This window comes from Pseudochaenichthys georgianus, chromosome 8 (assembly GCF_902827115.2).
Source record: "Pseudochaenichthys georgianus chromosome 8, fPseGeo1.2, whole genome shotgun sequence".
Classification (NCBI taxonomy): domain Eukaryota; kingdom Metazoa; phylum Chordata; class Actinopteri; order Perciformes; family Channichthyidae; genus Pseudochaenichthys; species Pseudochaenichthys georgianus.
In genome coordinates this window covers 29873284-29888367 of record NC_047510.2, presented here as the reverse complement: position 1 = coordinate 29888367, position 15084 = coordinate 29873284, and the positions used below count along the sequence as shown (strand labels likewise).

The window sequence follows — 15084 nt, the reverse complement described above, 5'->3', positions numbered from 1 at the left end:
GGGATGTCTACGGTATTTAAGTGTATGCAAGTCACTCTGGACAAAGCGTCAGTTAACTGCCATGTATATTAGGAAACTAAGGATTAGTGATGAATATCAACGTATCGCCAAAACTTACTGTGACTGATGGCCCAGAAAACCCTTTGATAGATGCATGATAATAAAGGATACACTTTGATGGCTCCTGACTTTGTCCCGATGGCCATAAGTTCCAGTTTGGGGTCAAAGGCCAAAGCACTGGGCTGGTGAGGAAACCCATGCTCCACGGTCTACAAGAGAAAGAGTGGGAAAAACAAACAGACGTTAACAGAGATGACACAAGACAATAAAAATGCTCAGATGTATTTAACACCCCGTCTGAGTGCGTGCCGTCCGTCTGTAGAGTCGGTGAGGCGTCTGAAAGGGAGGACTCCCTTCATAAAGTTAGAGGGAAGCGCTGAGGGCGACAGCATTTTATTTGATACTTTGTTTCAGACTTTGTAAAATGGGATTAACATAAATTCACAGTTTTTCCTTTGGCCTGGAGACGGCAGGACAGCTGGGAAATCATTCAGATCATCAGAGGAAGAGCAGCAGCACTTTGTAGACGACAGAGACACCCTAACCCACTTTAAAAGAGGGGTCTTTAAAGTGTTGTAGCCGAGGACCCCTGTGTCCGAGAAATATGGAAATTAGGTATTTAGCTTGGAACTCAGAGATGAGGTAAAACATTAACTCTTTGTTTCTTTAGAGTGCCGGTCTGATTACACACACACGTGAACACACACACACATCAAAGTAACACTCCTGTTGAGAGACCACCACTGATAGTGGTGGCAGCTGGTGCCAAACCGTGTGTGTGTGTGTGTGTGTGTGTGTGTGCACGTGCATGCGTGTTGTCACAGCGCAACAAACAGTTCAAGGACTTGACACACAATGCACCATTCAGTCAACTTCCAGATACTCCGTTTAAAACACAACTGTAAAACTCTGTCAAATGTATAATGGGCACTGACATTCCAACTAATATTGGAAATGAGTGAGACAGACTTTGTGAGTGAGACACACTGTGAGAGTGAGACACATTGTGTGAGTGAGACACACTGTGAGAGTGAGACACACTGTGAGAGTGAGACACACTGTGAGAGTGAGACACACTGTGAGAGTGAGTAGGGGTGTAACGGTACACGTACCGAAATTATTCGGTACGGGCCCTTCGGTTCGGTACACGTGTGTACCGAAGTGTACCGAACGAATATAACGTTAAACGTAAACAATTGAGAACGTGAACAACTTCTTGGAAGTAATCTCAGGTGCTGCGTCGCAGCATTCAGAGTAATTTCCTCACATTGGGCTCATCGCGTCATAGAGCGAGCAAGTCATTCCATTGGATGAGAGGGCATGCTATGAGAGCTGGTCAGAGGGATGCGTTCAAATGTAGTCAGTAATTTGAGGAACTGTCGAAAATTAATGGCGAACGCAGATAAAGTTGAGCTCGAAAATCCTCCAGCATCATTGAAGTCTCCGGTTTGGGAACATTTTGGTTTCGCAGTTACGTACAAGGATGACGGACAAAGACAGGTGGACCGAACCAAAGCTGTTTGTCGGCATTGTTCAACTAAAATTGGTTACGCGGCTGGCAATACATCAAACTTGCACACTCTTGAAAAGGCATCACCCGAACGTGAATATCACCGGTACCAAAAGACTGAAGTGCAAACCCAACTCCCGCTAGCATTTGAGCCTCCACCACTCGCAAAAACTTCAGACCGAGCCAAAGCTATTACAAACGCCAAATATCCTTATGTTGCCATGTTAGCAAAGCGCTACCTGGCTGTATCTGCTACCTCTGTCCCTAGCGAGAGGGTGTTCTCCACAGCAGGATACATTGTTAGTGCCAGCTGATCTGCCCTTTCGGCAAGCAATGTGGAAAAGTTCATTTTTCTTTAAACAACATGAAAATACAATGACAAGCAAGTCATAATGTCAAACTGGCTGCTTAGGTACTAGTACAGTACAGTTCAAATACAGATTATTTCAGTTCATTGAAATGCTGCACCTTAATGTTTATTTTATTATATTTTGTATTTGAGTGAATACATTATTCACAGTTTAATAATAATAAAAAAAAATATATATATATGTTTTGTTTTGTGAAAAAAAATTCTGCTGTACCGAAAACGTACCGAACCGAACCGTGACCAAAAAACCGAGGTAGGTACCGAACCGAAATGTTTGTGAACCGTTACACCCCTAAGAGTGAGACACACTGTGAGAGTGAGACACATTGTGAGTGAGACACACTGAGTGTGAGACACACTGTGAGAGTGAGACACACTGTGAGAGTGGGGCAGATTGTGAGTGAGACACACTGTGAGAGTGAGACACATTGTGAGTGAGACACACTGTGAGAGTGAGACACACTGTGAGAGTGAGAGACTTTGTGAGTGAGACACACTGTGTGAGTGAGACACATTGTGAGTGAGACACACTGTGAGAGTGAGACACACTGAGAGTGAGCCACACTGTGAGAGTGAGACAGATTGTGAGTGAGGCACACTGTGAGTGAGACACACTGTGAGAGTGAGACACACTGTGAGTGAGACACACTGTGTGAGTGAGACACACTGTGAGAGTGAGACACACTGTGAGAGTGAGACACACTGTGAGAGTGAGACACACTGTGAGAGTGAGACACACTGTGAGAGTGAGACACATTGTGAGAGTGAGACACACTGTGTGAGTGAGACACATTGTGTGAGTGAGACACACTGTGAGAGTGAGACACTGTGAGTGAGACACACTGTGAGTGAGACACACTGTGTGAGTGAGACACATTGTGAGAGTGAGACACTGTGAGAGTGAGACATTGTGAGAGTGAGACACACTGTGAGTAAGACACTGTGTGAGTGAGACACACTTTGCAGGCAGACAGCGGCCTCACCTAACCCGAGTTCAGGGCTCGCCCGGAGGTGGGAGATAACACAACACAACTGTTCACGTATACCAAGTACCCGTACTTTATACTCATTGTATTCCAAACCAGGCATGTTGATGTAGTTTAAAGTTGAATGTATTCATTGGAGAACATGATTATATAATCGCACCTTCCCAACACAGACCCATGTAAACCTGAATGCATGGCCAAAGGACAGGGTGGATGTTGTGGTGTTATTCCTAATGTTTCCAGTTCTAATGCGGACATTACAAACTGATATGCACATTGATTGTTATTGTAGATATATTGCCTTTTATTTTACTTTAATTTGGAATAGATTAAAGTAAATAGTCTTCAAGTTGGATCGATATGACGAGATCTTCTGTAAGCGTTGGACTAATAAACAGAAACAGCCTCTTGTTGAAACAAGGCGTGAAGTAATGTCTTTCAGATAACTTTTTATATACTTCGAGTACATTTCAGAGTCCTTTTACCTGAGCAAGAACGTGTGTTTGTCACCTTTGCTTGTTGCACGGTTGTGTATAAGTACACCCTGTGGTAACATGCACGCCATCATGAACAAAAACATGACCGTCTGCAGCTCAGATTTAATATGCACAACCATCAACACAATCCATTGACTGTAACCTACATTTAAGCTCACACCAGTGTAGCTACAGTGATACAGTTGACTGCATTTTGCTCACAGAAAGGTGAACTGATGAATAGTTGCGAGTGAGGAAGAAGTAAAGCCTGCTAATTTAAACTCAAGCTTCGGGAAGCTGAAGTTTACTGTACACAAGCTGGTTTCTATCCATGTGGATGTGATGTCAGGGAGGGGAGCATTACATCTGACACACATGGTTTCCCCCACAGACCCGAACACACTGAAACAAGAACAGCTCTCAGCACCAGGAAGATACACTGAGAAACCATGAGCACACTGACAGCCATGTTCAATACCTGCATATTGATATACAAACATGTCTCACACACACAACTCAAACTGCTGCAACACAACTGAAGTCGTGTTAATGTGAAGCCTGATGTCAGCAGGGGCGTCACTTTGGGTTGAGAAATAGTGGGGTGTCAGAAGATTTTCAAATGGTCTTCAACAAATACAATGTATACGCAATGCAATGCAATGGATCAGTTTGAAATTAGAGTCAATAATTATCAAGAAAACTAGTCGTGATTTCTTGAAGATACTTCATGTTTTTGATCATTGTTTAATAGGCTAGCTGCAAATGACAATGCACAGTGGTGTATTCTATATCTACACTGCCTTCCATGTGTTCTTATGGTGCAAATAACCTTTATAGAAGCGTAATCTCTTGGTGCAAGCCATTTATCGAAACAGATTTAACAAATCGTGCTTTGAAATAGCAATAGGGACAACAACAGCCATTTCAAAAAGTGGTGGACACATGTCTGCACTGTAAATGACACCTATGGCTGTCAGTGTGTGTGGTTGTTAATTACAGCCATGCTAGGGTCTGCAGAGATAAGTTTCTTGGTGCTGCTCACTTTGAACGCGGGCCTCGCTTGGGTGAAAGCCAATTAACACGCTGTGAAAACAACTGAACCCCACAAACACACACAAGCGTACACACGCACACACACACACAATCAACAAAGCAACTCCAGCCTGCACTAAATGGAGGTTTTTCTGCTCAAGCTGCAACCAGACAGAGACAGAGGAGCAAATGCTGCATAGTGCTCCAGTTAGAAAATCAATCCGGTTTTGAGATAATAGTTTTGGGGAGCAGCAGAGGAGGAGAGGAGGAAACCCTCTCTCCGTCTCTCTCTCTCTCTCTCTCTCTTTCTCTTTCTCTGTCTCTCCCTCCCTCTCTCTCTCTCTCTCTCCACCGTCCCGTTACTTTACCTTGTTGAAGGCGAACAGCTCCTGTTTAATCTTCTCTCTCTGCGGGTCGGTGCCCTGCCGACGGAACCGAAACTTCATCATCTTGAAGCCGGAACTGCAAACACGGAGGTAACAAACCCGGTGTTCAGGAGAGGCGGTGCTAAGCTAACCGACTAGCCCCATGCAGCAGGCTGAAAGCGGGGCTGCTTCTGCTGCTGCTGCTGCCGCTCTCTCTCCTCCCTCCTCTCTCTCTCTTTTACCACAGCCCCCTCCTCTTCCCGGTTCACACGGACCCCGTTGTTGTTAACCAATGAGGGTGAAGAAATCTGCGAGCAATTTACTCAAAAACCGCCCACAGAGACAGGAGCTGCAGAGAGGGAGTGCTCGGTTTGGAGCACGGAGCGCACCGGATACACGTTCTATTTACAACTGTCAATATGATGCGTTAAACGGGGAGAGCGTTACGTAAAATGAAGCTAACACACAGTAAAAAGCTAGTTTCAGTTAGAAGAGACAAGTTCTGTTTACCCAATTATATGTTACGACTTTATCAAAAGGATTATTTATGGTTTATATAATACAATACAGCTTTATTTGAAAAGCTCTTTAAAACCTCCAGACCTGTGCAGAGAAATACAAAAATCACACAGCTCAGCTCACCAACCATAACATTTGTAAAACTACAAATAAAGTGGAGAAAATTTAAATAAAGAAGAATACAAATCGTTTAAGTCATATGGTAACAAATAATAAACCATTTGAAAGCAATTATAACAACTAATTCGAATTTTTGGGTTAACAATAATCGTATTATTGATAGATTTTATAAAAATCAAATTATATGAAAGAAAAGTTGTGTGTGTTTCATAAAGAGTTTTCTTCCTTTATAACAGCCCTCAAGTTAATAAAGAAATATAAGAATGCAACACAATTATTGTTCTGTTTAACATAACACATTGTTTATGCTACAAACTTTAATGTACAACATTATTCATAAGCATTCGTTATGTACAACAGCTATTTACAAGACATATACATTGTATAAATAATCGAATTAAATAGTGCAAAGAATTCAGCGATGTGGCTTTTAACTGTGTGCCAAAATATGTCTTTCTCTTGATTTCATGAGGGAAGAACATTGTATGTGGGGCTGCCTTCTCTTGCTTGCCATTTAGAATGCATCATTATAAAAAATAAAATATCTTCTTGATGAATAAATAGGAAAGGTTATACTTTGCTACACACTTCAGTTTCTTTGTAGAGAGCCAACCCAGGTGTTCCTACCCTTTATGCAAATCTCTTTTAAAGCAGCCATGGCAGACAACATTTTAAACAGTTTTGGCTAAAAGTGTCGAACTAAAAACATTCTTGATTTCGGTCTGAAAGGATATTAATTCTTTATCGCATGGATGCATTAAACGTGCAGGTCTGTACGTACACTGGACATATATTTTATAATTGATGTAATTGCTGTGGGTGTGATCATTTACATCTTATTTTAAAGCAAAATACCCCAAATTCCCTTGATCCAGCTTCTCAAATAAGAATATTTAAAAAGCCATTTGAACATAAAAAGTTTGGCTTTGGGAAATTCAGATTTTGAATGTTTTGATTTTTCTTTGATATTGTCTACATTGTCATGTAGATGAAAATCTTTGGTTGAAGCATCGACGCCATTCGTTAATCTCACGACAGAAACATTACGTCATCATAACAAAATATTATTATTTTTAAAATAGAGGTAGATTGAAGTGGGATTTCTATAAGATTGTGTGCATGTGTGTGTGTGTGTGTGTGTGTGTGTGTGTGTGTGTGTGTGTGTGTGTGTGTGTGTGTGTGTGTGTGCGTGTGCGTGTGTGTGTCTCTCTAGGTCGTCCTCAGACGAGCCCTCCATCGTCGCTTCCAGTCATCCCGGTTTTCCGTGTAGGATTTTTGGGATGACTTTGTTCTACATGGTTGGCTTTACTATGCTGATTAAGGACTGGGGGGCGCAACTCCTCTCAGTCCTGGTTTTTAGTTCAGAGTGTCCTTCTCCTAGATGGGTTGCCTTCCATGGCTATGAGCCCCATCTGCCCGGGGAGCATTGTAGGGAACGGTGCCTTGCTCAGGGACACCTCAGTAGCACTTGGTCTTGCCCGGACTTGAACTGGTGACCTTCCAGTTGCCAAGCCAATTCCCTATCGACTTCGATGCGTGCGTGCGTGTGTGTGTGTTTGTGTCACAGCAGGGTGATTTCACTTGGTGGCAAAGTGAGTCTCTTTTCTCTGACTGATAACATGTTCTCCATGTGCATGGCGATGACTCGGCACAGCTCCAAGCCCTGAAAAAAACACACACGCACGCACGCACACGCACACACACACAGAAAAAACAAAGTATTTAAGGTGAGTAAAATGCTTAAAAATCATTGCATATACAAATTAGAACAGCGGCTCTTCGACTCCCTCTGTGTCTGTGTCTCACAAATAAATATTTGGTCACACACACACATACACACACACACACACACACACACGTAAACACACCTGCTCCAGCTGCAGTTGTGTGATTCGCTGGTTGAGCAGGTCTCCTATCATGATCTCCACGTACGGATAGCTGGAGCCTGAAGTTGGTCTCTGAGTGCGAGTGGACTGGACTTCCTTCAGAGGGAAACGCACCATGGCCTCCTAATTATATACAGATAAATAAAACCAAATACAGAGTACACACACTACCAGTTAATAAACCTTTACACACATCAACAGACAGCTATGCACAGGCATTTAAAGTCAAAACACATAGAATACAAATTACTATAATAAGCAGAAGTGAACACAATAACCAACAGGGGGAGCCAAGGCTTTGTTTCAAAGGGTTATGGTTTAAATAGTGTAAATAATACGATGTCGAAAAAGGGCTTCCATCTGCTTCAAATTCCTTCCGTTACACACACTCCGTTGCCAGCATATTTTTCCAGCTGTTCCTGGAATGTGAAGCATGCAACATTACACAAGCTGGATCCTTGTGTCTGAGTGGAGGTTTAAAGTGTGATGGTGACATACATGAGTGTCCTTGTTGAGAAAGTGCAGCCCGTTCAGATTTACGGCCAGGATGCACGGCGCGCTGATGGAGGCGGAGCTACAGCTCTGGATGTAGAAGAAGGAGGAGCCGAACATGGGGAAGGCACTCACCAGACCTGGGCAGAAAAAAGAACAGGGTATTATTTTAATATGGCGGCGTTACTATCCAAAGCAACCAACGTACTGCACTGTTAATAATGAAAAACATCATCTAGACTTCAAATGCGTGCCTTTTTGCTCAATGATTACTGTGATATCTTGTTTCAACAGTTACTTTATCATCTTATTTTAAATGGTTGTGTTATTATTATTTTTATTATATTTTATCTTGATTTTTTACCTTGTATGAATCGTGTTTTTCACTCTGACCCTGTTGCTGCTATCAACGCCTGAATTTCCCCACAGGGATAAATAAAGTTCCATCTTATCTTAACTTATCTTTTTGTCTGTCACATGTTTCTAAATATCTTCTTACCAGATTTGATTAGTTGTGTGGAATTGATGAACAATCAAAATCAGATATATAACCTAAGTGTCCATGGAACACACTTTCCAAGATATGCAAAGGCACATAGCGGTGGTCTTACCGAGGAACTGTGCTCGAGCCTGGTTTGGGTTTAAGGGCTGCACCTGCTGCATGTGCTGAGTCGTCATGTTCAGCCAGTGCTGGGAGCCCTGTTTGCTGTAGAACTGTGGAGGGACACACTCCTGCACGTCACGCCTTAAAACACAAACACACCAGTCATAACTCAGAGGCAGTGGTAAAGATTGTATAAAAACCTTTGTGAGAGTGTTAGCGTAAATAGGTTCAGGATCGTCAAACTGAATGGAAACCTCACTGCACTGATAGTGAAGGGGGACAATAATTGTGTGTGTGTGTCTTTAGTGTATTCACAAGGTGGGCAGGTAGACAGTGTCCTTGGCACGGTGCTGGAGAGCAGCCAGTCTGGCGATCTGCTGCAGATGCTGGTCGCTCGCCTTCGCCTGAGGAACCACGCTCAGCAACGCCTTCAAATAGTCTGGCAACACCTTGGAGAAAGAAACAGAGAGTTACATTTTGTAAGTGTTCATTTTGTGCTTGTTTTGAAATCCTGATACATCTTCCTTGTCGGACTGGGCTGCAGTCGAATAGTCCATTTAGCTTAGGAACCTTCCTAACCGAGTGAAATGACCCGGAAGTCCCTCAGTGGCAGCCATGATAAGTGCCGTTCGAATTCTCTAGATGAAAGGAAAGGAGGTTTCAAACTTCCTTTAGCTTAGGAACCACTGGACCTCCCTTTAGGAAAGGAGAGGAGAAAATGCTGCCCCACAATGCCTTGCAGCCGCAGCATTTGCCGTCACTCAACAGTCGGCCGTTCACGGAAACAACCGATTATGACCGAGAAATGATATCATGAAAGTTACGGTGCTTATTAAGCATTTTAAAACATAGGTGGTACGTTTCCAAAGTGCTTTGTTTTGAACGTTCATCAGTATTATAATCAAAGAGAGAAATATGAACGTTAGTTTTCACTGAAGTTATCAAATAAAGTCAACATTTCAGTCTTTACTGAGCTGTGTGGGGGTTGTTCAACTTTTAAAAGATGTTTGAATGGTGATATACACACTGATAGATGTTAAGGACTAACGTTTATAATAAATACATCTGTATTGATTTTAAGATCTTTAGTTCATACAATCATACGTATTGGGATCATTGGTATTAATGTGGACCGGAGGGAGAGGGGGACGAGCATAAGTTTCACTTTCCTTTTTTATTTCAATTCCAACTTTGGTCATGAAGAATATGTTTCTCTGTTGTCCACGTTCATAAAGCAAAGCAGCAGCATCAGAGCACGGTGCAGAGTCTCTAGATGAGTCTGTCGTTCTTATTGAACATCCATGTTGTAGTCCGCTGTATAGAAAACTGTAGTTTCCATAGTTCCCCCACAGCAGCAGACGCACATTCATGACGTCCGCTGGCGCATCATAAACACGTCGGATAGTGAAAGTGCAGTCGGATTCTCTAAAGTACCGCAGTCTCTAAGTCCTTTTGAATTCTCCTATCCACTATCCCTTAACCCCGTGACGTTTCACTCAGAGGTCAAGGAATAGACGATAGGGTTAGAATTTAGGAGCTGATCTTTGGATTATCCGACCGCAACCCCGGTTTAAGTGAGTCTGCTGTCACACAAATTGGAAAGCTCCAAATGATGTTAGCTATCGTTAGGCAATCCACACAGAGCTGAGGCTCTTGTAATCCCCATGGTGCATTGGGAGAACATGGGGAAGAAATGAGATAATGGCGACAATAGGCGTGATATCTACTATATCGCAATGTGATACTGTGAGTCATTGTTAAACCATAGAAGAAAGTGAGCCAAACGGCATATTAGGGATATTTTAGTTAACAAAAGAAAAGTTGAATAAATCACGGAGCAGAGGCAGGTGGGTGATATTATGAGAAGACAGTACATAAGTAGATGAAATGCAGGAATAAGGGTCATCTTTAAAGGAAATATACCTTTTTGCTTCCCTTTGAAAGGTTTGATCAACCATGTCACAACACAGACTTGCTGTGTATTGCTTTTTCTCTTAAACTTACAAATATAATCTCCGTAAATATCAAAATGTGCTGTTGTTAATGTAACCCTAATACACCCTGGTCCAGAACCCCGTCACCTCTCATACAGTGGACCTACCTGGTTATAGTGCATGGTGACGTAGAGTTCGTTGTCCAGTTTGAGAGCCATGCTCCATATGACTCTCCTGAACCACAGACTGTAGCTGGCGTCCACCGGCTCGGCCTCTGTGGCGATGTCCAGGATGTACTCACGCTTGTTCAGGGGGCGCACATTCTGACCTGCAGACACAAGTTATTATCCCTTTGTCTCCAGTGCAATCCTTTAAATAGCGATGTTTGCATTGGAGGCCTCCCTTATTGCATTCAGACCATTGTTACCTTTGTGAGTGACCAAAAAGACGGCGTATTCATCCAGAGCCTCCACCCTGTGCAGTCCCATCTCATAGCAAAGCTCCTCGATGACATCCAAAGCAACCTGAAGTAACAAGATAACTCAGTTATGCAGTTGTCATGTTGACGCACAAATTCAGCATCTTGGTTTTTGTTATGTTACTGTCCGGCCCAAAAAGGTTACATAGTGGCATAGTACCTTTCTTCACAATGGTGAAATGCAATATCAATAAATGTGTGTGTGTGTGTGTGTGTGTGTGTGTGTGTGTGTGTGTGTGTGTGTGTGTGTGTGTGTGTGTGTGTGTGTGTGTGTGTGTGTGTGTGTGTGTGTGTGTGTGTGTGTGTGGACTAGCATTACTATACTTGTGGGGACCTAAATCTGTTTACATAGTCATGTGTGGGGACTCGCCTCCCTTATGGGGACAAATTGGAGGTCCCCATGAGGGGGATCATTAATTTTAGGGTGAAGACTTGGTTAGGTTTAGGGTTAGGGTTAGGGTAAGGGTTAGGGTTAAGGGTCAGGGTTAGGATTAGGCATGTGTTGGTTATGGTTAAGGTTAGGATAAGTCTCCAGGAAATGCATGTAAGTCAATGTAATGTCCCCTGAAGTGATGTATACATGGTATGTGTGTGTGTGTGTGTGTGTGTGTGTGTGTGTGTGTGTGTGTGTGTGTGTGTGTGTGTGTGTGTGTGTGTGTGTGTGTCACTCACAGAGCACGTCTTGATTTTCACGTGTCTTTCTATCCCGCCCGGCAGCAGGAACAGCTGTCTCTTGGAGCTCCGCCCAGCCTGCACACAAACAACCAATCAGAGAGGAGAACACAACTTGAGTTTGGTACCCTTTGAACTTGTTTCAAGCCACATGTAAATAAAGTACAGTAAGAAGACTGCATAGCTGAATTAGAGACTAACCAGCATAGCTTTGAGTTCCATGCTGTTGGGATACTGTATACGTCCGCCATATTGGAAGGTCCTCCTCAGATTCTGCTCACATGCCTTGGCAATGCCTGGGTCAAAAAAAGGTAACGGATTGATGGATAACCAAGGATATACTTTCAGACTAGTAGTGGTGGATTTATGATTTGTTTGATGTATTAGTGGATTATCTACCTTGATACTGCATCCCTGGACTCTCACAGGCGTCCTGAAGGAACTTCAACATAAACGGCTTCATGACGTCAGAGCAGCGATAGAAAGCTGTCAGGATGTACAGCAGCCGCCATCCTCTCTGACAACTGTCCCTGCACAACACATACACACCACGACAAATTGAAGCACTCCTGTGATCAAGCCATCAGGCCGCACGTGATGTCAAATGAAGAGAAAGTCTTACGGTTTGGAGCTGGTGTTGGCGGTCACTTGCTTCATCACCTGGCAGTAAGACTCATCCTTTATCAGGCCATGGTCAGCACTTAACTGGATATATGAGCACATTCATGAAGAAAATAATGTTGATCTTTAATTTCACTTAAATGCATCACATGTAAGTCAAAGTACTTATGTCATTAATAAGCCATTCAACGTCAGAGTGTGTGTGTGTGTGTGTGTGTGTGTGTGTGTGTGTGTGTGTGTGTGTGTGTGTGTGTGTGTGTGTGTGTGTGTGTGTGTGTGTGTGTGTGTGTGTGTGTGTGTTTTGGTGTGTGTACCTTCAGTACGGAGGTGACCAGGTCCTGTTCAGTCTGACCCTTCAGGGGGAAGTCTCCCATGAACTTCATTATAGCTGGAAAACAATCAACATGGAAATTAAATATTTTAGGAAGTAATGTTGTATTTCTTTTTTCTTGTCCCTCCGTCCGTTTCAATTGTATCTGAAGACCTTTCATGTTCCTCTATGACAGCAACCTATTAATATCTACCTTCTACTTCCTATATACATTATGTATGTGTCCTCTCACCTATGAAGATGTCCACTGCCACTCTGTTCATCCCACTGTCGGAGAAGTCGATCAGAGACTCCTGGATGGGCGACTGCAGAGACAGACACGAAGCAAGGAACAAAACAGCACAACGTTGTTGAAAAGATAGAATATGAGAGAATACAATCATATTTTTTGAATGATTGTGCTTTGAAGCAAACTCAGCTGCTTTACCTTGGAGAATTTGACCATGTCATGAGGATCCCTGCCCTCCTTCCCCTTTTTGGCTTTCTGTTCACTGTGGGCAACATATAGTCAGGAGTCATGTGTTTTCATGTCCGTTAAAATGTCATAATCACATCTTAATTCAGTCCCATTATTTAATTAATTTGAGTAGTTAACATCTAGTCATCTAACAGCACTGGGTAATGTGGGTATTTATTGTTAGACAGCTGGAAGATGGATGGACTGACGGAAAACAAATAATCTTGTATTACCAAGGCAGGAGACGGGGTGGAAGCCATTGTTCTTTGTATTGTGTAAGAAAATAAACTGAACAACTGAAATTCTTGACAGGAAAATTGACTTTATAACCGTGTAAGGCACCCGGCGCCTCTGCGGCACTTTCATTTTGAGTTTTTGTTTTGAGAAAAAACAGCCGCCACAGTGTGTGTCTGACCTCTTGTTCCTCTGCGCCTCTCTGAAGTACTTCTTGGCAAACTCAGCCATCTGGTACTGGCCGCCGTGCAGAGGCAGATCGTCCAGCTCCGCGCTTAGACCGTCCCCATACATCTCATTTACTACCTGATACACACACACACACACACACACACACACACACACACACACACACACACACACGCGCACACAAATATGAAATATATCATTATATAGAAGATATCTCCATTTCTGCTTAACAAAGCATTTCAACATATACTGTCCAAACAGCAGCTGGCATCGCAATATACTATGTAGGGGTTTTGTTCATGCTGAAATCTGAGACTTATTCCCACTCCGAACCTGTAACTCGTACTTATTAACTCTTAAATGGGCAATCACGTTAAATGTTATACATTATGTTAAATTAATCAGTTGGTATTCTCTACCTTACACTGTTATCACACCCATATTGTCTTGGTGTGGTATGATTCAGAAGAATATTCCTGTAATGTGAGTAAAACAACTTCCTGGTCTGCACCTCAGTGGAGAGGTCGAGCTCATGGGCAGCCACCGCTGAGCCCATCGCCACGGCAATAGCAGCAGACGCAGCGACCCGTCCCTGTCGGTCCCGAGGCTCGACGCGCTCAGCGGGGAGAACCAGGAAGTCCGGAGCCGCTACGGAACGGACGTAGTCGCTGGGAAACACTCCAGACTTTCCGTACACAGCACCGAACCGCCAGCCTGTATCGCACACACACACACACACACACACACACACACACACACACACACACACACACACACACACACACACACACACACACGCACGCACGCACACACACACCATAAAATATTCAGAGAGGTTTATAAGTAAAGTAAATTAAAAAAAAATAATAATCTATCACATCCAAAACACAGTTACAACCCAAGGTGGTTAATTGTATTCTTCAGATGTTCTGTTGTGTCCAACCAGCTGGACAAAACCCTCAAAATAATCTCATCTCAAAAGCCAACATTTTAGATAGAGCATTTAAAGTATGAAAAAGTATTGAGCATCAACTGAAGACAGCATGCTAGCCGACAGTGAGTGGCTGTTGCCCTCAGCGGCAGAAACAAGAACACTTTTTACATTTTAGTTTCATCTTCCCGCAGCAAGGAGAAAACCTTTCCAGGAGGACGGCTTGCGGTAACTCCAGAACACGTTCTTCAGTGCTGGAGCAACTCAAATTCAGCCAGTGCTAACCCAAGGCTCATCCCGGGCTTTGACTGCGCACACGATTAGTCAACTTTGTGTTGCTAATGTTATGTTAGGTTTGACCCAGACTGCAGATGTGTCCTTGTTTCTGCTCCCTTGGGTTGTGTCCAGTAAACATTCCCTGTATAACTCCCCATTAAGAAGTACAGTGAACACACAGATTGCTCAAATACATGAAAGGCTGGCACTACACATAACGATTCAAAGATAGCAGTAGTTTTATCAAATGTTGCTTATTATTAAGTCAGTCGTTCACTTTTTTATTTATTTTTGTATAACTTATGACTGTAAATGTGTGGACTTGGTATGGCCCTGAAACGCTGTGCCCTCTTTCTTTCGAGCATGTGATCAGGCCTTACACCAAAGACCACACCTGAAGCAAACAGCAAGCAGACACACAACTCCAGGCTGCCAAACCCACCAAACTCAGGAGTGTCTCTCTTCAGCTCCTCCAGCAGCACGACCTTCTTCCGCACTATGCAGCCGTAATGTTTTCCTGAACACACACACACACACAGAC

At 43.2% G+C, this 15084-nt stretch overlaps 2 protein-coding genes across 3 annotated transcripts in view; both read right to left on the bottom strand.

Annotated features, from left to right (window-relative positions):
* The window catches only part of llgl1 (LLGL scribble cell polarity complex component 1), a 45988-nt gene extending 40932 nt beyond the window's left edge, over nucleotides 1-5056 (bottom strand). For both annotated transcript variants that reach the window (XM_071204090.1, XM_071204091.1), the window contains exons 1-2: nucleotides 4803-5056; nucleotides 172-269 (exon numbers count right to left, since the gene is read on the bottom strand). In XM_071204090.1, coding sequence (XP_071060191.1) covers nucleotides 172-269; nucleotides 4803-4883 — 179 coding nt within the window. In that variant the 5' untranslated portion in view covers nucleotides 4884-5056. The remainder of the gene's footprint in view (nucleotides 1-171; nucleotides 270-4802) is intronic.
* A 733-nt stretch (nucleotides 5057-5789) lies between these two features.
* myo15aa (myosin XVAa) overlaps nucleotides 5790-15084 on the bottom strand; it is a 42143-nt gene continuing 32848 nt past the window's right edge. The window contains exons 50-66 of the mRNA XM_071203900.1: nucleotides 14986-15060; nucleotides 13848-14050; nucleotides 13329-13453; nucleotides 12884-12947; nucleotides 12689-12761; nucleotides 12440-12513; nucleotides 12127-12209; nucleotides 11904-12034; nucleotides 11706-11800; nucleotides 11505-11582; nucleotides 10782-10878; nucleotides 10522-10682; nucleotides 8736-8869; nucleotides 8428-8561; nucleotides 7823-7956; nucleotides 7307-7447; nucleotides 5790-7101 (exon numbers count right to left, since the gene is read on the bottom strand). Coding sequence (XP_071060001.1) covers nucleotides 7000-7101; nucleotides 7307-7447; nucleotides 7823-7956; nucleotides 8428-8561; nucleotides 8736-8869; nucleotides 10522-10682; nucleotides 10782-10878; nucleotides 11505-11582; nucleotides 11706-11800; nucleotides 11904-12034; nucleotides 12127-12209; nucleotides 12440-12513; nucleotides 12689-12761; nucleotides 12884-12947; nucleotides 13329-13453; nucleotides 13848-14050; nucleotides 14986-15060 — 1904 coding nt within the window. The 3' untranslated portion in view covers nucleotides 5790-6999. The remainder of the gene's footprint in view (nucleotides 7102-7306; nucleotides 7448-7822; nucleotides 7957-8427; nucleotides 8562-8735; nucleotides 8870-10521; nucleotides 10683-10781; nucleotides 10879-11504; nucleotides 11583-11705; nucleotides 11801-11903; nucleotides 12035-12126; nucleotides 12210-12439; nucleotides 12514-12688; nucleotides 12762-12883; nucleotides 12948-13328; nucleotides 13454-13847; nucleotides 14051-14985; nucleotides 15061-15084) is intronic.